Raw genomic sequence first — 21564 nt, forward strand, 5'->3', positions numbered from 1 at the left:
CCTCATCCCATGAGTGTGTCCCTAATGTTGTTCTGCAGAGTGACCTCTTTAAAGTTGATAGACAGTATTTTACTGTTTTCTATTACTGAAGCTTATAATTTAAATGTTGCTTTCTTTATACAACATTCACATAGGGAAATTAATCAGTTCTGTGGAACTGCTGGATTGTTACATCTCATGATTAAAGTATACTTGGATATGAACTTTGTCAAAGCTAATTATATAGCATACTTTTGTTTGGGTGGGGCTTGTAAAGCAGCTTTATCACAGATTTCTTTTAGTGTACTTAAAAAATGCATTCCTGTTTAATACGAAGTACAGCACAGAGCACAATTACATACTGGAATTTTACTTCTGGAGATGGGAGAACTTCTGCAGCTCATATATATATATATACACACATACACACCTATTTATAAACCGCTTTGCTGGACACAAGTATTGAAGGGGGGGTGTTGGACACATTTATCTCAAATACCATCCTGCTGACTTTTCCCTTGTAGGAAAAGGATTATTCACATTCGCGCTGCAAGACCTCAACAGTTTTGTCTGTTGATGAAATACAGACGTCATTTCAAATAACGTGCATGCCCGAGTCTGGCTTTCTTGAGTGGTAAGGGTATTTGCCAGCACTTCGGTGCAGGAACATGCTTTGTTGGTTGCTCAGGTTTCCACAGCGGCAGTGCTACAACAAAGCGGAAAAGAATTACCTAATGTCGTGTAATGGGTTGAGGCGCTGGTTAATTTGTGCTAGCATTTTGTGAGCTGCTCTTCTGTTTTTCCCCTCTTATAGAGGCCATATTAAAGCTTCGTCTTGTTACAGAAGACCTTTTTTTTTTTTCCCCCCAAACCATTGTGGAACCTCCTAAGAGCACTTTTTGGTCAATATAGCACCCACCATTCTTGACTCTATAAATAGTTGCTACAAATAATGGTTGCTGCTGTCTTCCAGCAGCGCCCGGTCACTGACGATGGGGGGGTAAGGTCTTCCCATACCCAGCTGGCGCCATTCATGCCACAGTTGAAACTCTTTCCCTCTTCAGCCTCTTCCTTATAAAAGTCACTAGTGCCCCCAGGGGTATGCACATGGTGGACGCCGCCACCAGCAGCCCGATCACCGCCAGGGCGTAGCCTGGGTAATCCTTGGTCACCAGCTGCCCCTGCAAGGGAGAGAAGAAGCCTTGGATTTGTGGGAATCCGTGGTTTTCTGTGTCCTGGAGTTGGGTCTATTTCAACAGGACTCAGCCCGTGACTCAGTGCTTTGCTTTGTCCAACGATACAAGCTTTAAATTTATAAGAACAGAGCTGCTGACAAAAATATTGGGGGAAAATGTTTCTGTGAGCTTTGGCAAAGCAGATTTTGGCTTGGTCTGTGTTTTTAATGAGATGTCTGGGCCCTGACCTCTGTCGGGTCTCTGCGTTCCTCCCCTCTGGGCTCATGCTGACACCGTGTCAGCAGCCCAGGCCCACCCCGGGTCCCAAATCAGCGGTGACATGAGAACAACGCCTGTAGTTTGTTTCTGCGTGCCAGGAATGTGTCCACAAAAAGTTATGAAACCAGTGGTTACTTATCCAATAGTAATTCCTCTGTGATAAATACACAGTTCAGCATTGGTACAAAAGCATTTTGGAGAAAAATGTATATGAAAATTATGAAAGCTATTTATTCCAGCAGCAGCTCAGTTCTGTTAAAATACCACTAATTTTGTTCAAAATACTGCACTTTAGAAGTCTTCTTTTCTGTTTAAAGTCTATTTTTTAAAGACGATATTTGCATTTTCGACACAAATAAAATTTTACTGTTTGAATGAGTCGATTAAAAACTGTAGAGAGGAATGAGGCCATTTTATAGAACCACGCCATCATTTCCACTAGGTCAAGTTTTCCCTGTTTTACCTTTCCCCAAAATGAAGGGATGGCTCCACCTCCGCCTGCAAGCTTTCAGAAGGCAGTTTTGTGGAACAATGTAGTTTGGAAGGAAGGCTGTGTCCTTGCAGGAATTAAGGAAAGTTTAAAAAAAAAAAAACCAACCAAAAAACAAACCAAACCAAAACTAGTTTACCTGTGTAGCATCCCATGCTTGGTATTGCAGTGTTCCTGTGAGGATGTAGTCGGTAATGTAAAATATAAATAGGCTTATAATTAGCAAAGGACTAGCAAAAGCCCACATAATTTTCCAGTACCAGTTGGGCTTTCGCCCAATCATGGTGTGAAGATCTTTCTCAAATCTGTTTAAGAAAAAAAAAAAAAAGACATTTTTGAGAAAAGCTGCCTGCGTTCAGTCGACACCTTGGTCTGAGTTACTTCAAAACCACCTACGGAATGAAATATGTGAGATGGGAAGGGGGAGGCTAATTGTCCAGAAGACTAATGAGCGGAGAGCTGGAAGAGCTGGCTCACCAGGATCACGTCGTGAGGGTGAAATCAAACAAAAAAGACAGCAGGGCTTCCAAGAGGATCCCAAACTGCGGAAGAATAGCTAGAAACAGGCACAGCAAGGAAAAGCCCCAGCAAAATTCTGCCTGGAGTGTAACTTTAGACCGTTACTAGTGTTAGCTGGTGGAGAAAAGTGATGGTGCTTAAATAGCGTGGAGAAAACACTCGTTTTTGTGTAGAGTTCTCACTCCTGTTATTTGACTCTGCGAGACAGTCCTACAGCTGAGGATGGTACTTAAAATCACGCAGGAAACCTGGATCTGACTTGAAGGCTTTAATGGAATCACGGAACGGTTTAGGTTAGAAGGGACCTTAAAGGTCATCCAGTTCTGCCCCCCTGCCATGGGCAGGGACACCTCCCACTAGACCAGGCTGCTCAAAGCCCCATCCAGCCTGGCCTTGGACACTTCCAGGGATGAGGCATCCACAGCTTCCCTGGGCAACCTGTTCCAGTGTCTCACCACCCTCACAGGAAAGAATTTCTTCCTAACATCTGATCTAAATCTACCGTCTTCCAGTTTGAAGCCATTACCCCTCATCCTGTCACTACATGCCCTTCTAAAAAGTTGCTCCCCACTTTTCCTGTAGGCCCCCTTCAGGTACTGGAAGGCTGCTTTAAAGTCTCCCCGGAGCCTTCTCTTCTCCAGGCTGAACAACCCCAGCTCTCTCAGCCTGTCCTCATAGCATAGGTGCTACAGCCTTCTGATCATCTTCATGGCCCTCCTCTGGACCCGCTGCAACAGGTCCGTGTCCTTTGAACTCATCAAGGACATAATGCCAGTGTAGGTGCCTTTACACATACCACGCTAGCAGACTAACCAAGCAAATACTAAACCCTTTTCCTTTCCAAACACCTCTGCTGTGTAAAACCTTTCCTGATGCTGAATCTTGCTTTTACCCACAAGGGATGACTTGGGAGAGCGGCGATGTGCGAGGTTTGAAACCAGGCGTACTGCCACAGAAGGTGCTCGTGAGAGCAAAGACAAGAGGAGCAGGGAACAGCATGTAAAGCTCATTAGCACTCCCCTGCCTGCAGAGAAGGTGTCAGCCCAGCCTGGCCCCCGCGCAGCCCTGAACCTGACACCCAGGAAAGGGTCTGCAGGGCAGGGGAGGCCCCATGGCCTTGCTGATACCATAGCGTAGGAGGAAAATTTAGCCCGAGGTGGTATTTTTATTCTTGGCCAGTGGTCACACCCCTGCTATGAAGAAAGGAAGGTTCAAGCTTTTACCTTCTTATCCCGTAGATGTAACACACAGCAATGGTTTCTACCAGCACGATGAGCAGCAGCGAGAGGGTGGCCGCGTAGTCATTGAATATGTCAAACCAGTAATTTCCAGCCTCCATAGTGAAGGTTAGGCCAATCACGAGGTTAATGAAGCACACAACACCTGCGTGGATAAAACAGGGACCCTGCCGTTACACCTGGAAACCCAATTGCGTGGGGCGAAGTGTCATACTTCTTGTGACTAAAAAGCTGGCGGGATTTATACTAATTTCTCTCCAGAAGCAGCTTTCTCGGAGGAGAAAGATAATTTTTTTTGCCCTTTGGAAGAGACCTGGCTCTGTGTGTGTGTGTGTGTGTGTGTGTGTGTGTGTGTGTGTATATGTTCTGGTGCAGCCTTAAATTGCTGCTCCTGAGACCTGCACAGTCACAGCAAAGACACCCAAGTCTCAGCTATGGCCTTGTCGCGAGTGTGTGCAGCATCTGCTGTTACTATTTGGCATCTGGTTAAAACAGGTTTTAAGGTGGGACGGCTGATTTCCATGCCCAAATGGGAGCGCCTATCACTTTTGGCCAAAGACTGAGCTGGTTCAGTTGGGATACCAGTGATGCGACTGAAGAGCCACTCACTGCGGGTGTCTTGACATGTCTCGTGGCCCTTTGAGTTTCACTGGTCAGTAGGCACCAGTTTGAAGGAGCCGGGGTGCGTTGGGAAGCCTGCAAATACACTCCCATGATTGCCCTGGTGCTTTGAGCGCTCCCGAGGGAAAGTGCTGTAGAGGCTGGGTAGGATTTCCCAAGGGCAGGCGAGCCCTTCCAAGCAGCATATCTGATGTTCTCTGCTCCACCCAAGGTCAAAGAGGGACCCTCAACGGCTGTTGGACACCAAAGCTTTTGCACGCACGTGCTCTCTTCCCACACGGCCTCGCTGCTCCCGGCAGGTGCTTACCTGAGATCACCTCCTTGGGGAAACGGGCAGCGATGACCTTGCTGTCGGTCAGCGGTGTGAGGATGGCGGCGGTGTTTCCCAGCATGCTTCCGATGCCCAGCATCAGCAGCATGACGAAGTAGAGCACGGAGTAGAGCTGGGGCACCTCCATGTTTTTGATGGCTTCAGAATAGACTATAAATGCCAGTCCCGTCCCCTGGACAGCCTGCCGGCGAGAAAGGGGGAAGGGAGTTACGGGCAGCTCCTCAGCTCGATAAGGGACATGAGAATAGGGACATGAGACTGATCCTCCACAACAATGAAAAACACCCATGGTGGCATTTCTGCACGGCAGGGACAGGTGAGATCTTCACTGATTTATTCAAACTGGATAGAGACTGGCACAGTCCCGCTCGTAGCGAAAACATTTGCCCCATACCTTTGCCACCTGCCCTGTCCTGCAGCTGCAGCCACAGTGTGGCTGCATCACCACCCGGCTCAGTTGCTAACGAGCCAAGCGAGCACCTTGCCCGGCCCCATCCCAAGGTGCAGAAATGAGGCCCACCGCGGCTCCTGGGGGTGCGGATGTGCCCACTGGGGCTGCCCGGGCTCGGTGGGAGGAAAGGAGAATAAAGCCCTGGCGGCCGGCACGAAGCGGCGACTCACTGTATCGAGTTCAGCTTCCAAGCTGCAGTTTTTAAGCTGCGGCGATAATTGGGCGTATTCCTGCGGGTAGGTGGCCATGAGGTACTCTTTCATCTCGTTGAGGTTGTCTGCTGTTAGAGAGCCTTCCTCCAGGTCGAAAGCGTTCATCAGCAGCAGGATCACCCTGGGAAAGATCATAGGAACTTAATGGCTTTCAGGCCAAGGTATGAAATCGATGCCGGTTTTACACCTCGTCCCCTCCTCCATCAGCCCCCACACAGGGATGCTCTGCTGGCCCCAGGACTCTGGTCTCCCGGGGTGGGAGCCATGGTACTTCCAGAGCGATGTTGGGTTGTGGGCAACCTTCCGCTCATCTCTGCTTCAGAGGGAGCAGGTCCCGCACCCACGCTGCCCCTTCCAGGCAGATGTTTTGTGTGCTGGCCAGTGCCAGCTGGCGTCTCTTCCCCTTTGCCATCTGGTCCCACATCCGCACCCCACCAATTTAACGAGCCTTTTGGCAACGGGCAGGGACTAGCAGTTCAGTTTCCTCTCCGATCAGCAGAGAGATTGAAAGCTGTAAAAACAGGAGTAAAAGCGTAACCGCCACAGGCCCCATGCCAGGGACTGCACGCGAGCTTGCTGCCTCGGGCACGATCCTGCAGGCTGCTGGGCACCTCCAGAGCGTCGCCGCCGAGGAAGCTGAGCTCCTGGCACAGGGCTTGGCCTTGAAGGGAGGGATCTGGGCATCATTGCATTTTATTAATCAGTGTCCCCCCCACAAAGCATGTGCTGGGACTGGGGTGCAGGAGAAAGTGCCGCTGTGACTTATCCAGGCAAATTCGTCTTCTCGACCTGGCCCATGCCTGGAAGTAGCACCCAGGGGTCAAAAGGCACACCAGCCCTGACCTTTCGTCTCAGCCTTCATCGCTTTAAATCGCCCCATTAGCTTTATTAGAGCAGTATGAGGGCCAGGGCAGCTCTGGCAGCACCGTGTGCTGTTATTTATTTACCTCCCCCCCCCGCCCTTACCTTCCCCAGAACAGCTTGCGGTGGAAAACAAGTGAAACACCAGCCTCTTACTTGTTTATACAGCTTTCGTAGTTAAACGTCGCCTTGAAGCCGTAGATGGAGAAGGTCACGATGCTGGCAAATATGGAGGTGGTGCTGTTGATCAGCGAGACGATGATGGCGTGCCTCTCGCAGTTGTTGCTAGGCTCGTTGTAGCTGGCGAATGCGATGAGGCTGCCAAAGCCCAGGCCCAGAGAGAAGAAGATCTGCGTGGCAGCGCTGATCCACGTCTTGGGGTTCGACAGCTGCTCCAGCTGCAAAACCAGACAGGGGGAGAGTGGGAGCACGAAGCTGTGCATGGATGCGCGGCACTGCCCCTTCCAGCCTGCGGGGATGGAGACCCCATCTTAGCACCCAGCTTAGCTCATGGGTGGTTTTTGGGCAGGCTTACTGCTCGGTTTGAAAGTAATATGCTACAGGTTATGGTAATGGACAGGTCTTTTTCTGGAGGATAAAGGAAGCAGCTCATGGGCACCGTGGCAGAACAGCCTCCAGCCGTTCCCAGCTGGGGTTTCCAGCTGCCTGACCTCAGCTACTGCTGCAAAAACCCGATATAAGGAAAAGGAGCATTGCCACCTTTTAAAAAAAACTTACACGTTTGGTAACTAATAACATTTCATGAAAGATTCAGCGCAGTTTTTCCCTCTACCTTTGGCGTGAACATGTAGACGAGCCCGTTCACAGCGCCGTGAAGTGTTAAACCTCTGATGAGGTATATGATGAGAACGCAGTACGGCAAAGAGGCTGTTACGTAGACCACCTGGGGAAAGGAGGGAAAATACCTTGGTCTAAAGAACACGCGAAACTGGTCGGAGCAGATTAGCTCTTTCTCACTTACTTCACAGAAATGATTTCCATTATCGTGTTTGCTACCTTGTAGTAATCTTTAAAGAAATATTTTCAGATAAATCGAACTTTAGAAATCCAAATAGGTTTTAGGGTAACAAGTTTATTATTAATAATAAAGACCTGTGCTGTTGTTCCCAGGGTCTTCTCTTTGATGGGAAAAATAAGAACAAAATCTAAAATATTTGCAGCATTTACAAACTGAGTTCTCCAGCATTTAGCAGACAAACAGCAGTTTGCCACCATTTGTCAAGAACGCATTAGGCAAAAGTCATCTATCATCTGCTCTAGGAAGAAGACGACCAGATCTCATAAAAGGTCAAAAGCAAACTTGAATAAAACTATTTTAATTCAGATGTGAAAAAGGCTGTAACTTAATGTAACCTAGATGGAAGATGGGGGGAATTAAATCTTTCAGTTGTCTTCCATGAGCTTTTGATCAAACCCCGTAATTTGAATCTAAATGTTGAATCTCCACATTGGAAGAAGCCACTTGCAATAAAAAAAAAAAAAAAGAAGGGAGAATCCAATCACTTTCTCCTTGCTAGGATGTGCCCCAATGGCTCACCCAGAAACATATATAAAAACTAACTCACAAAAAAACATGCTTTCCCAAGCTCTTGGGAAGAGAATCGTCTGGGTAATAACCAAACGTTCCTCCCGTTTGCACCTGCCTGCACTGTCAGCTGGCATCTGCCTTTCCCCGTCACACACCCGGAGACGCAGCAGCTTCACCATCCCCAGCAGGACAGCCCCGCGCCCCCTGCCCAAACCCCCCGCTCCTCCTGCACAAGGGCTGCAGGGGAAGCCCCCCACGCCGCCTCTGACGAGACCCTGCCTTCGTGATGCTGTTTCAATGCTCCTTGGCTATTTATTGTCTTTCTTTTTTGCCCCCAAAGCCAGCTGCAGCAAGTTTAAGAGGTTATTCTTAGTTTACAGTCTCTTGGCTTTCTGCGTTCGGCTAAGACGATTTGGGGATTACAGCCCTCAGCTTGCTTCTTAGTGCAGGCTCAGCCAGGACATTGCTTCCCCCCCCCCCCCGATAACTTCTGGTCTGAGTAAAAAGTGAGCAAAAATGCCTGGTAGATGTCTTTTTTTTCTTGCAAAGACTGAGGAACAGACATCTCCTGACACAGCTCTGCTGTGGCAGGCGGCTTTTTCCACAGGGCCAGCAGCCTGGTGGCTGGTTTTGCAGCAGAGGTGGCTGCATTTAAAGGATTTTTTCTGTTTTGTTTTGTGTTTTTTTTTTTTTTTTAAATATCACTCAGTGTTTTGATTGAGCCTTCTTCAGTTGCAACTTAACGGGGTGGCAGAGGCAGCATGGCTGGCTGCTCCAGGGGAGATGCCATAACCCCAGGTAACAGTAGCCATGGATGCTGCCGCCTTGGTGCTTGTTTATCCTCCCTGACATCCTGGCGGGGCTCAACAGGGCTGTGCCCGCCTCTCACCTTGCCGGTGGACTCAGTGCCACGGAGGATGCAGAGGTAGACCACCAGCCAGGCCAGCATCAGGCAGAGCGCCTGCTCCCACTGCACGCTCCCGCTGTCCTCCAGCGATGGAGAGATGTTCAGGGTCTCCCGGTACCAGAAGTACTGGGTGGACGATGTCTTCTCGCACTCCTCCTCGTAGCCTGTGCGGTTGCTGTTCAGGGGGCAGGTGGCCCACGGCAGGGGGTCCTGCGAGGGAGGGGAGGAGCACAGGGTGAGGGCCCACCATCAGCATGGCAGGGAGAGCCGGGGGGACAGTGGGAATGAAGTCAAGGGTGGCTTTCTGAACCCTGGGTTTGCTTGTCCCCGTATTGTGCTGCCTGGGGCTGGGGCTGACCCTCTCCCCTGGGGATGACCCTCTCCCGAAGGATAGACCCACTCTGCCTCTCTTCCCTGGGGATGACCCTCCTGATCCCCTCACCCAGGGATGACCCTCTCCCTTGCCTTTGGACAGACCCACCCCAGGGTGCAGGACACCATGGCCACCAAGGCACATGTAAGCAAGGCATCAGGGGGCTGGCTTTGATCTGCATTTTGAGAAGAAACCCCGATGCCTCTGGGGAGCCCCCAGAGAGGGACACCCCTGTGTCATTTTTTCACCACAGAAAATCCCTGGGCAGGTTTCTGGAGCTTTTGTTCCTCCCTGGCTGATGATGGGCCTGGGCAACATGCAGCAGTGATACAAAACCACCACGACCCTCCGTGGCCACAGCGGGGCCAAGCTGTGTCCACCGGGTGCTCACACACCTGGAAGGAGTGGAAGAGGTACCAGAAGGCCCAGGCGTTTATCACGTTGTAGTACATGGAGAGGAAGAAGGAGACGACGACACTGGCGACGCCTGCGGGCATGGAGGGAGGTGCTCAGTCAATGGCAAAACCCAAAACGCCCAGGGCCCCATAAAAACATGTTGGGGCTTTGCTTCTGCACGGTCCTGTGCACAGGGCATGCTCCCGCCACTGCAGCCTCCTCCTCCCTCCATCAGGGCTATCCCTGCACTGGATTTTATACTTTAGCCCCTGGGGGGTGAATATTCAATGTATCGTTAAAAATAGAATGTCCTTGTAAGCAAATTAGAGATAGTTTGGGCTATCAGGGTAATTCAATAACTTCATAATGCAGCTAAGAGCGAACACTGATAAACGGTAAGCGGTGATGGTAGGAAATTAAGGCACTGATTTATCACTCAATGTTGAGTTTGTCAAGACGATGCTCTTGGGGTCAAAGCCCAGTGTGGGCAGCGCCGGGGGCAGGGTTAAGCCCTGGTCTTCACACCATGATTTTGGCTGTCTGCCTGAGGGCAGGGGGACCCACGCCTCCGTGGTAGGGGACCTGGTACAGCAAGGCAGGGTCTGTCCCCGACGCCTTGTGAGGGACAGGGTAAATGCATGCTGTGAGGCATCTGGGTAACAGCTTTGCTCAGCCTAGTGAGACCCAGTAAAACCTCGGTTCCCACCTGGTTTCCTCTCCAAAAAGACAAAGCTCTCCATTCAAAAATCACCCGTGTTCCCTGGGCGCTTAACAATAAAGATAAAAACCAAGAACATACCGACGCCACAGAGGTAGGGGCTTATTATTTTCCAGGCACCAATGCTGCCCTGACGCATGCGCTGCCCCACGGCCAGCTCCAGGTAGAGCAGCGGCATCCCCTCGACGACCAGCATGATAAGATATGGGATCAAAAAGCCACCTGCAAGAAAAATCCAACAGATGGGCTTCAGCAGATCGGCAGCATAATAAACACCAGGTTGCCCTATTCCTGGTCAAATCACCCCATTAGTGTCCCAGGAGGTGGCTGGAGCTGGGTCCTGTCCAGGTACCTGGTGTATTGAGGGCAAATCACAACCCTGAGGGACATCTCAGGGGGTTTCAGGTGGCGTCCCAGATGTCGGTGGGTGCCAAGTGCCTGGGCGTGGGGGAATTTTCCACGGGCACTTGGCAGCGCTGGGACTTCTGCTGTTAAAATGTGCCGGTCGCCACCCCGGTGTGGCGGAGCTGCCCAGGTGCTTTGCGGGCGGTTTGAGCAATGTTCGGGGCTGTGGCTGTTAAAGGGTAACTAAGCGCCAGTCAAACCTTGTAAAAGATAATGAGAGAAAGAGGACGAGGGAAAGATTTACTTCGTGTGTGTCAGCCTGCAGCAGAGCCGAAGCACTCAATGAAAAACTAACAGCAACATCTGCACTGAATAGAGTTTTAAGTAATGTATCGAAGTCTGGCCTGGCTTGAAAAACCCCAAAACTATAAAAAAACCCCCATGCTGAGACTGCAATGCCAGCAAAGGGGTGAAGGCTTTTCCCCCAGGGTCCCACCTGCGGGAGCAGACCCTGGATCAGGCTGACACAGCCTCCCCCTGCCCATTTGCTCATCCCCACTTCCCTGGCACAGAGAGCCCCAGGGATGCTCTTGCAGAAGAGGAACAGCAGGAATGGGTGGGCAGGCAGCAAGGGAGGGGAAAGGACCTTCCCACCCAGCAACCAGGATGCACTTCGGCTTCAATTTTTGCTGGAAAAAGAAAATGAAATCCTTGTCCTCGACTCGGGGCTTGCTTTAGAAAGAGCTGCTGACTGAGTCAAAAACTGGATTTTTGTGAAGGCTTTCCTGCTTCCCTTTTTACAGCAAGCCAAAAATATTTACGTAAATATCTCTTATTTAGGATTTAATCTGCGGCATTAACATTCCTCGCAATGGGCTCGGTGCAGCACTGCAGAGGAATGAACTCCGGGCAGCGACTGAGGCAAAGAACTGGAAATAAACACCTAGAAATAATCCGGTTTATTCTGGGAATTAATTTCCCACCTCCCGGCTCTCTCGTTATTAACGACCCCTTTGTTAGTCTGTTAGATAACTTCCTATGCCGCAAGGGAGCTGTCGGAGGTTTCAGAGCTCCCGCAGCCGCTCCGTCCTGGCAGGGCGCGAGCTGCCCCAGCAGCTGCCGAGGGGAGTTTTGCCATGTACCATGGGGGGGAAAACAGCGTTCGGCCCTTTGCGAAGGCTTTTCCACCCTCCCAGCAGCTTTGCTGAGTGCTTCGTGTTGGCTTTGCCACCTTGCAAGGAGGAGTACCTCCAGGCTTGCTCTTCACCCCAATGTCACCCCACAGGTGGCAGTGCCGGGGCTGAGCCCCCTGCCCCTTGCTCTGCAGCCTGTTTGCACGCAGATCTTGCTCCTGATGCTACTTTTCCTAAAGGGTAAAACCAAAATGCTTCATACAAGTGACTCGGGGCGACTGTATGCACCAGCTCCTTACCTGCTGTGAACCAGCACAAGCTCCACTGACTTCCCTGCTCATTTACACCCTGCGTTGCTCCCTACGGTGCCAACCGCCTGCGAAAACCAGCCCCCAGGCCAGCCCCCTGCAGTTGGCACAAGGTGTGGAGTCTGGTCGAGGCACCAGGCTTGGCCAGTGGCACCCTCGCCTCTGCTCAGCATCTCAGCTGGGGTTTCCTCGCTCAGGGCTGAGCGCTGCTGAGTGCCCGTTCCTGCTGCAAACCCATCCCAGTGTCATTTCAGCCTGGCCCAGCCTGCTTATGGATGGACTAACTGCACCTACAAGGTTTGAACCCTCCTTTGATCCCTTCGGGTGAAGCTCCCTCTCTCTTGCTCACAGCAGGAGGAGGCAATATGCTGATAAACAGAAACGCAGGAGGTTGTAAACTCTGAAAATACCCTGTTTATGAGTATCATCAGCGATAAAGACAGCATTGCTCTGCTGGGCACGCCAGGGACTGGCTCTGTGCTTTGCTGTAAGGAAGATGCCAAACGAGCAATTGCTGGCATCCCCCCTAAGCCCAGTTTCTGGTGTATCCAGCTTTTAAGTTCCTGAAATGATGTTTTTTCTGCGTGGGTTTTGCAGACCCCTGGAAAGCGACCAAATCCTTTTTTAAGAGGGCAGTGAAAAACAATTAAGAAAAGCAAAGCCTGCTGTCAGGAGTTTTAGTTTCACAGTAGGGAAAGCCGCTTCTCCCCTGGGAAATGTAACCACGGAAGACAAAAGCAGTGGAGAAACTACTCTTATAAAAACATGCTTTTCAGAAAATACTTGGGTTTAATGAATCTTTTTTTGTGGTTAATCAAGTGTTCCAGTTCTGGTTACATTTCAGAGAATTTTCACCATCTACTACACTACTGATGGCTGATAAGAAGAGGATAAACCACGCAAAGACCCCCGTGTCTGAGTTTTGCAGTCCTCCAGGATGTCTGCCAAGACAGGCTGCTAGTGAACTAACCACGTGCAGTTTAATTGCATACAGAAACACTTGCATTTTAAGCTTTGTGCTAGAGTTCAGTGTCAGACATGGAGTCCTTCTTACCCTCAAAAGCATCTGCGTGGAGGAATACACCCAGAATTGAGGCATGTCTATCACTTCTGCTATCTGAAACATCTAAGGAAGCTTCAGCCACTGCAGCATCTAGCTTCTACGGTAATTTCACCCAGTGTATTATCTGGATTTTTCTGACCTGATCCCACAGAGCAGCTCTGACGCCGTCCCAGCACTGAGCTGGCTTTTCAACACCTAGCAAGAACCAACTCTTACGACCACATGTGTGTTTAGAAGGGAGCTACAAGCCAACAAAACAAGCACAAGCCAAGCAAAAAGCACTTAAAATATCTCAGCGTGTTTCTTCCTGAAAGGAAGAAAAGGCAGAAGCAGACCAGAAGCAAATGAGGCAGATGCTCATGATGCTACTTAATGCACAACTGGGATGGGTCCAGCACTACAACAGATGCAGTGGAAGAAGCAGTATAAAACTGGGATGTCTTATAAAAAGAGGCTCTTTGTAAGGATTCTTCAAAACATGGTCATTAACCAGTGGTAGCTGTATACTAGAAGAGATTATTAGTGTTGGTTTTTAATTAATCTAATTAACTGACTTTTGATTTCTAAGGAAGAACATCTGTGGCCGGTATATAATATAGACATCATCTTTCTCCAGTTCGGACCTAGAAGAGCAATAAACTTTCAAAGAGCTCTTCTTTTTTTTTTAAGCCCAAATTTATTCCCCGTTTTCAAAGCTTCCCGGGAGGCTTTAGCTGTGGAGCTCCTGTTGATTAAGGAGTTTCAGCCAACTTCAAGGCAGATTTGCAGACAAGTTATCACCTCCTAAAGAACGGCTTTGTGCAAGAGACAACACGTTAATGACAGCAACTTGAAATGATACTGATGATCCTTAAATTAAATCAGCATAAGCAGTTCCCTTTCTGAATATGTTCCAAGTGAACTAACAAGGAACTGAACAAGTTTCCGATGCCTTCAGAGTGGTTCAATGGGGCAAAAAGTAATAAATTAATACCATGTAGACCTACATCTCGCATTCTACCTCCATCCTTTTTAAAAACATGGGTCTCCTCACAGTTTCATTGCACTTCTAGAAAAGGAGTGCCACTGTATTGGGGCAGCTGTCAGGTAAAAGCTGCTTTATGTTAAAGAATATGTAAAATAAAGCAGCAATTGAAGAGATTGCACACCAACACAAAGCCCGACCTCCTGCTCTGCCCTGGACCCTGCTCAGTGGACAGGGTGTTAGCATGGACAACATCCTTGCGGATTTAAAGCTTGCCACACTCCTCCTCGAGGGAAGCAAGAAACATAAGCCACACTTACCTCCTCCATACATCTGACATAAGTATGGAAACCTCCACACATTTCCCAGCCCCACAGCATAGGAAATGCAGGCGAAAACAAACTGCAGGGGATTGTCCCATAGTGGCCGGGATTTCTCCATTGCCTACTTGCAGGCAGAGGTTTCAGCAGAACCTTCCTGCCTTCACTCCTTCAGGTACTCTGCCAGCCCTGCCTCAGACTCCACGCCAGCCCGGCTTGGAGGGGAGGGAAAGGCGGAGGAGCTATGCTTGCCAATTCCTATCAAGCTTTTTAATTACTAATCTTATTAACAGGCACATACTGAAGTAGGAATGCTGGTAAATAGATTATAGACACACAGAGAACTATAAAATTGGTACTTTGGGTGAATAGCTGCTTGGGTTTTGACTGGCATTTCTGGGAAGGATGTGAACCCAGGGATTTTTATCGGCTCACATGCTGACTTGACACAGGGAGGAAATAACACTGGGGCTGCAGCTTGGTTTTGGAAATGGGAAACTCCTTCCCCACAGGGCACTCTTCCCTAGGAGTGGTATGTGCGAGTGTGAGGCACCAGCTTGGCTTTGATAGCACGGGGAAGGGGTTCCCACACCATTAGGACTGGGCTTAGTGGCTTTTGGAGCTGACTTTTATTCCCAGTGTCCCTTGCCCTAAACGGGTCCTTGGGCATCCTGTCACTTGCACTCTGGTGCTCAGCCCAACCAGCCCAGCACACCCCCCGGTTCCAAAAGTGGCCTTGAAACAGACCCTATCAGCCATGCAGGTCCCCAGCCTGCGGCAGCCTTGAGCATAACACTCAAGTTTGACTCTTCGGGAATACTACTCTCCCTCCTCGTGCTCTGGGAATGTGTGAGAGCGCAAAATAGCTTAGTCTCTTTTCACTCACCTTCACACTGAAGTTTCACTGCTGCAGATTAACTTTTCTGAGGGGCTGCTGTTTTAAAACACTTTTAAGCAGGCAAGGACCAAATATTTACGAAGGCCACTGGGAAAAGGTGTCTGTGGCCCATTGTGGAGGCAGAAGGACCTAGGAGGCCTTCGGGTCGTCTGAACGCACGCTGAGATGCCAAGTCTGAACGTGAACCCTGTGCGCTTGGGTCCCTGCCAAGGTACACTTTGAGCTCAAACACTTCAGACAGGTCTCCCAGTGAAGGAGGCTACCAGCAGCGCTTGTAGCAATAAAAAGGGTCTGAACAAATCCAAGGACTCAGTTTCCTTCCTCTGTCTAAACACGGCTTTTTTCACGCCAGGACTGGGGACCTTTCAGGTACGTCCTACAAAAAAGACCCGCTCAGCTGCTGGCAGTCTCATTCCTCCAGCGCCAGCAACTCGCTCCCTGGCAGCACTGCGTATGCTGCTCCAGCATCCCATCAGGCACCGGCAGAGCTGAGGAATCCAGCTGTGGGTACGGGTGAGAACCCCTACCACGGGGCTTTTGGACAGGAGCCCAAACTGCAGAGTATGTCATGCAGAGCTGTTGAGACCAGCAGAACGACTATGGTGGACTTGCTGAGCAGCCACCTGTAACAGCAAAGTCACAAAGTGGGACGCCGCTTTTTTGCGTGCTAGAAAAGGTGACTGCAAAAGGTTTATGCACCTCCCGTAAGTGAATCCATTCCTCACGGCGTGTTTTAACGCTGCTGGAAATGGAGGTTGTCATTGGACAACATCAGGGTTTGCCAGACCCTCACAGAGTATAGTTTTGAGGGAGCTCGTGGCTCTTCCGCAACATCCTTGCTGTTCCTGTCTTACTTGCAGAATTGCAATGTGCCAACTAGCCCTGGAAATGCACCTCATGCACCCTGAATTCTGCTGGGAGGAAAAATCCAAGGAAATTTTAGGTCCATAAGGACACACACTGAGAAGCTACAGATATGTTAACTGTCCCACATCACAAAAAACTTTTGCAAATTATTAAAAAGTTAAATGTCTGTCACTGCCTGTGGGATTTATTACAAATGATTCTTATAAATAACCTACAGCATTTAATAACTCACAGACAGGACAGCCTTAAAAATAGCAAGCACATCACTAGCACTTGGGATGCTTCTGTGTGCATAGATTACTGCTACTGATGAGCATAATCAAGTTAAATATTTCCTTGGCTCTGTACCTCCTTCCCATCACATTTCAAACTAGTTTACTAATGGACTGGGGAGACTGTGCAGGCGAAGAGGTGTGGTGTCCTGGGCTCGGCTCAGGCCAGATCAGGAAGTTCAGATGCAATGAAATGAATCCTTGCCCCTCTCACAAACGTCAGTCTCCTCAGCAGCTTGGATCACAAACTGCTATGAGTTTTTAAAGGCAGTCGTGCACACAGGCACTCAGCAAAGTGCCTGTCATCCAGTGTCTCCTTGAGAGACAGGCTTTAAATATACTGGAAGGTATTTAAACACATGATGCTTAGGTAAGCTTCCTGTGGGACTTTCCATACACATCTCAGACAACCAATATGCTATTTCTGATGCCATTCAAGATTTCATCTCCTTTGAACTTCCTTCCTTTGGGTTGGGTGAGGACTTGGGTTTTATCTTCAGGGACAAAGATAAGTCTCTAATAGACACATGCCAGAACTTGTGATAATTTCACTGGTCATGTTAGAGGAGGATTAGAAGGAATTTTTTGCTCCAGGTACCTAACAAATATGAGAGTGTGGGGTTTGGGGGAAGTGGGTGGGAAAGGGTGGGGGTTCATCTTCATAGCAGGCCAGGGACTGACGGGACAGCATGAGAACTGCCCTATATAAACCTCATCAGAAGCTGTTAAACAAAGCAGAGAATCCCATTTCTCACTGAAGGAAAACTGGAAGTACTTAGGTGAAGGTACCAACTGAAAATCCTGGGCTTGTATCTCTTGACACCAGCACAGTAAGAAGCCAAGCACTTCTTCCAGATACTTAAAACAAAAGCAAAAAGGGAGTCTGGAGTTCTAGCAACAGTTTGGGGGACATGATTTGAGGGTGGGAGAAAAGCTTAACAGATTTATTGCCAAAAGAGCTGGAAACAAGGGAGGAAGGAATAATAAGCAGCAGTGGAAGAAGTCTGATATCAACAACTCCTCGATAATTCCACCAGGTAGCCTGGACTTTATTATGCTACATCCAACATAGAATCATAGAATTGTTTGGGTTGGAAAAGACCCTTAAGACCATTGAGTCCAACCGTTAACCTAGCCCTGCCAAGTCCACCACTAAACCATGTCCCGCAGCACCACATCTACAGGACTTGGAAATACTTCCAGGGATGGTAACGCAACCACTTCCCTGGGCAGCCTGCTCCAGTGCCTGACAACCCTTTTGGTCAAGAAATTTTTCCTTCAGTAGTCAATCTAAACCTCCCCTGGCGCAACTTGAGACCATTTCCTCGTGTCCTATCACCTGTTACTTGGGAATAGAGACATGACCCCCACCTCTCTACAACCTCCTTTCAGGTAGTGGTAGAGAGCGATAAGGTCTGCCCTCAGCCTCCTTTTCTCCAGGCCACTTCCCTCAGCCATTCCTCATGACACTTGTTCTCCAGACCCCTCACCAGTTTCGTTGCCCTTCTCTGGACTCACTCCAGCACCTCAATGTCTTTCTTCTAGTGAGGGGCCCAAAACTGAACGCAGTACTCGAGGTGCCAGTGTCAAGTACAGGGGGCTGATCACTTCCCTAGTCCTGCTGGCCACACTATTTCTGATACAAACCAGGATGCTGTTGGCCTTCTTGTCCACCTGGGCACACTGTTGGCTCATATTCAGCCAGCTGTTGACCATCACCCCCAGGTCCTTTTCTGGCTGGACAGCTTTTCAGCCACTCTTCCCCAAGCCTGTAGTGCTGCATGAGGTTGTTGTGACCCAAGTGCAAGACTATAAACCTAGATTTAAAAGAAACCCTCTGGGCTTTTCTTGATGGTCTCATCAAGATACGTGGGAGGGGAACGCAGTGACAGCAAGGGCCAGCTCTGGTGTTTAGTATCTGCCATTCCTGGAGGCCCTCCTTTCCAAATGGAAACATGCTGGCTGTTAGCATATTGGATGATTATCAAAGGGAAGTAAGTGATGGAACAATCTCTACAGCCTCTCCAACTGTTTTGTGATGTTATCAAGGGAAGCAGATATACAGCCAAGAGAGCTGCAGTCCCCACATATGGCTTTTCTGTTTAGATTGCCTGTTCTCACAGTTGCTACTTTAAGCTCCATGTTTCCTTACTTTAGGAGAAAGAAAGAATCCAGCTGGATTTCCAGATCTTTGACAACTCAAAGGCCATGACAACCGTTGGATGATTGCTCTACGTGTAATTGGAGATCACAGTTACTTCTCTAAGCAGTTATTAGGATTGCAATTATTCCTTCCAGCTCATCACTGCTACTCGCTGCTTGGTTCCAAACTGCAGATGATGCCCTTGAGGTCTGTATTCTGAAGTAGTATCCAGCCCCTTAATCACCCTTAAAACTGTTTTACAATACCTCAGTCTCCAGAGATCAGTAATATAAAGCATCTTTATAGAGGCCCTATCACCAAGAAAGTATGCCTGAGAAGAGTCCCTCTTTTTATTTTCCTTGATTTTCTTTAGCTTCACAGCTCTATCCACCTTGTAACAGTGGGTTTTTTAGAGTACTCCCTCCATAAAGGTGTACTGAACGCAGTTCTGATTCACAAAATTGCACCAAATTCACCCAGACCTCAGAACCTGCTTGTGTAAAGCAAAAGGCCCCCATACTGGCACCTCACTAAAATCAAAAGGATACCTGGTCCCATTTAGTCAGTTATTCTGCTTGTCTTCTGCCAGTTCATGCTTTGTCTCTGTCAAAGCTTGCCTGCAGTTCGGGGAGGTCTCTGGGCAGCTCTCTTGTTCACCAGCAGCTGTCAGTCATGAGCTGCCCTGTCAGAGTCCTGCACCAACCACTCAGCATCGCCATCACTGGACACTTCAGGACACTACATTAACAGGCTCCTAAAAATAATAATTGAAAAGTGATAAAAATCTAAGTCTCTAGATACTAAGAGTGTTGAAATAGAATGATATGTACCTACCCACCTTTACGTGGGGAAGAGTTGACTCCAAACAGGCTGCCTAATGTTTCAGAGTATGTCTGAGAGAAGACTCAGATAAGGAGGGCAGATCTAGGTGCCTTCAGGGAGAGTTCTGTAGGCGGCCAGAGCAGGGCAGGAATCCTGGGTCAATGCTTTCACTGGGACATTGTTAAAATTAACAGTCATAGGGTAACTCCCACGGGCACATTCTCTGCTCAAAGCCAGTTAGAAAGATGTACAATAATAATTATGATAACAATTCTTACCAGCTCACATACAAACTTATCTTCAAATCACATTAATTTTTTTTTAATGTATTTTAGAAGGCCTGGCCTCCTACAACAGCTCAAATTTTTAGATCTTGATCCATTCAGCCATGTGACATCCCAAGATGATTCACATTTGTTTCCTGAGGCAGTAAGAATCATTTGACTGTGGTCTGACAGCATTTGGTATCATGCAGAAGCCAAGAGCAGTCCTTGATAATGCCAGAAGGGGGAAATCAGACTGAGAAATCTGAAGAACTTTTTAGCTGAATTGAATTCTAAGTGCCTGGCAGATGACTGTGGGTTTCCTAAAAGCAATGTATGCGGGAAATGTCCAAATTGCAGGTGTCCTTACATTAAAAAGATAATAAAAAAAAAAAAGCAAAAAGCTATTATCCACAATAGAAAAACAGATTAAGGAGTACTTTATGAACAGTTAAAGAACACCAGGTAATATACTGTCTCATCAAGAAGGTAGCATGCAGAACTGCTGGCTTATTTATTAATGACCAACAGTGAACTCAAGTCACCGTTACAGCATAGGGTTGTTTGTTAGCTGTCAGAGTCAATACTAGCAAAGCTGAGCTGCCTAGATTTCATTCCCATAGAAAATATGCTCCAGTTTGCAAGCAAAAAAACCCACGTAGCTTGAAAGAGATTTGATTCCTGCAGATCAGCCAGTTACAGAGGAAATTTTCTTTTTAAACATTCCTTTCAGGCATAACTAGGGAATTAACATCTGAAGTGGAAAAAATGGATGACATCTATTTGAACAGTATGATGAACTTCTTTAAAAAAAAAAAAAAAAGGCTGGTAAAAGCAGTATTAGAATTTACACTTCAGGGAAAGAAGTAACGTTTTAGAAACGCCAGACGCAATCAGGAGAGGTTCAGATGTCATCTCCATCTTCAAACTATGGTATCTATCTCAAGAAAAAGAGAATCGCTACTGTATAATGCTCCAGGTCTTCTTTGACAGGTACATTATCTTTGACAGACGATGTATGTTTTCTCAAGATCTCCACACAGGACCTTTACCTTAGCCATCGTGCAACACAACCAACGACAGCATCACACTGATCTCGTACTCACTAAACTGGCCATCTGCAAGACAGGTAATCAAAGTCAGTGTTCCAATTTTGCACTGCACCGTTCTCTACAAAATTTGCCTTACTCATTTGAGGAGATAACAAGGTCTGTAACCACACCTGCCTACAGCCAACTTACTTCACTGAAACCTCTCCGTATGCTAAAGCTGAGAGTACACTTTCTTGTTGAAATGGTCTCTAAGCAGAGAATGAAGGCCTATCACAAAAACAACGCTCTAGACAAGTCAATAGTCAAAAGATTTATCAGAAAAGAGAAAAACAGCAGAAGTCATGAGACTCTCCACCTTTCTTCACCTTTTACCTGCCATTTTAGAAATAGTAACTGATCTTATTAAAATGAGTTTCATTACAAAGAAAAACACAATATTCACCCAGTCGAGTAGTCCTGTTGGTGTCAAGATAATTGCTCTGAGCAAATACAGGCCAGAAAGCTCTTTGATATCTCCCTATTAAGAACCTTTTAGTGATTGTACAAGGGGCAAAATAATACCTTTCATTACTTTAACTGACATTGCATGAGGAGTATATCACCCCATAAAGCCCTACTGTCGTGCTACAGCAATAATACCATGCTACAGACACAGAACTTTATCCCAAACCAATCTTGCTTAACCAGTGGGGAAAAAAAAGACAACAAAAGAACATACAGACTGCAAATGTAGGCAGATTTGACTAGGGCATCACTGCTTGAGCAATTTTAACAGCTTTGTCCATTTGACAAAGAATGAGGAAAAAACTGGCCCTGTTAAATGCCAGTTTCTGTAGCACACATACAGCATCCTTTTCCCAGACCTGCCACTGGTACACTTTTTTACAGCTGTTTGATGTGGTGTGGCTTTGGGCAAAAATCTATAATTTACAGGTTTGCATTCCTAGCAAGATTCTTTACTTATCTGCTACTCCTTTCTACAGATATTAAAAAAACAGCTATACAAACCATTCCT

The 21564-nt window shown here is 48.0% G+C and overlaps 1 protein-coding gene across 2 annotated transcripts; it reads right to left on the bottom strand.

The window, feature by feature from the left end:
• Window positions 1-39: 39 nt before the first annotated feature.
• Window positions 40-19092, bottom strand: SLC6A20 (solute carrier family 6 member 20). 2 transcript variants are annotated; one of them, XM_054191029.1, is made up of 11 exons: window positions 18961-19092; window positions 10181-10321; window positions 9381-9472; window positions 8595-8822; window positions 6950-7060; window positions 6313-6554; window positions 5254-5416; window positions 4609-4813; window positions 3666-3825; window positions 2063-2228; window positions 40-1160 (listed from the first exon to the last, which is right to left on the bottom strand). In XM_054191029.1, exons 1-11 carry the CDS (start codon window positions 18968-18970, stop codon window positions 1011-1013), a joined length of 1668 nt encoding a protein of 555 aa, XP_054047004.1. In that variant the 5' UTR covers window positions 18971-19092; the 3' UTR covers window positions 40-1010. The 2 variants fall into 2 exon arrangements, with proteins under 2 accessions (XP_054047004.1, XP_054047003.1); XM_054191028.1 differs by lacking the exon at window positions 18961-19092 and adding an exon at window positions 14233-14811.
• Window positions 19093-21564: the final 2472 nt, after the last annotated feature.

The sequence above is a fragment of the Rissa tridactyla genome, chromosome 2 (assembly GCF_028500815.1).
Source record: "Rissa tridactyla isolate bRisTri1 chromosome 2, bRisTri1.patW.cur.20221130, whole genome shotgun sequence".
NCBI classification, from domain to species: domain Eukaryota; kingdom Metazoa; phylum Chordata; class Aves; order Charadriiformes; family Laridae; genus Rissa; species Rissa tridactyla.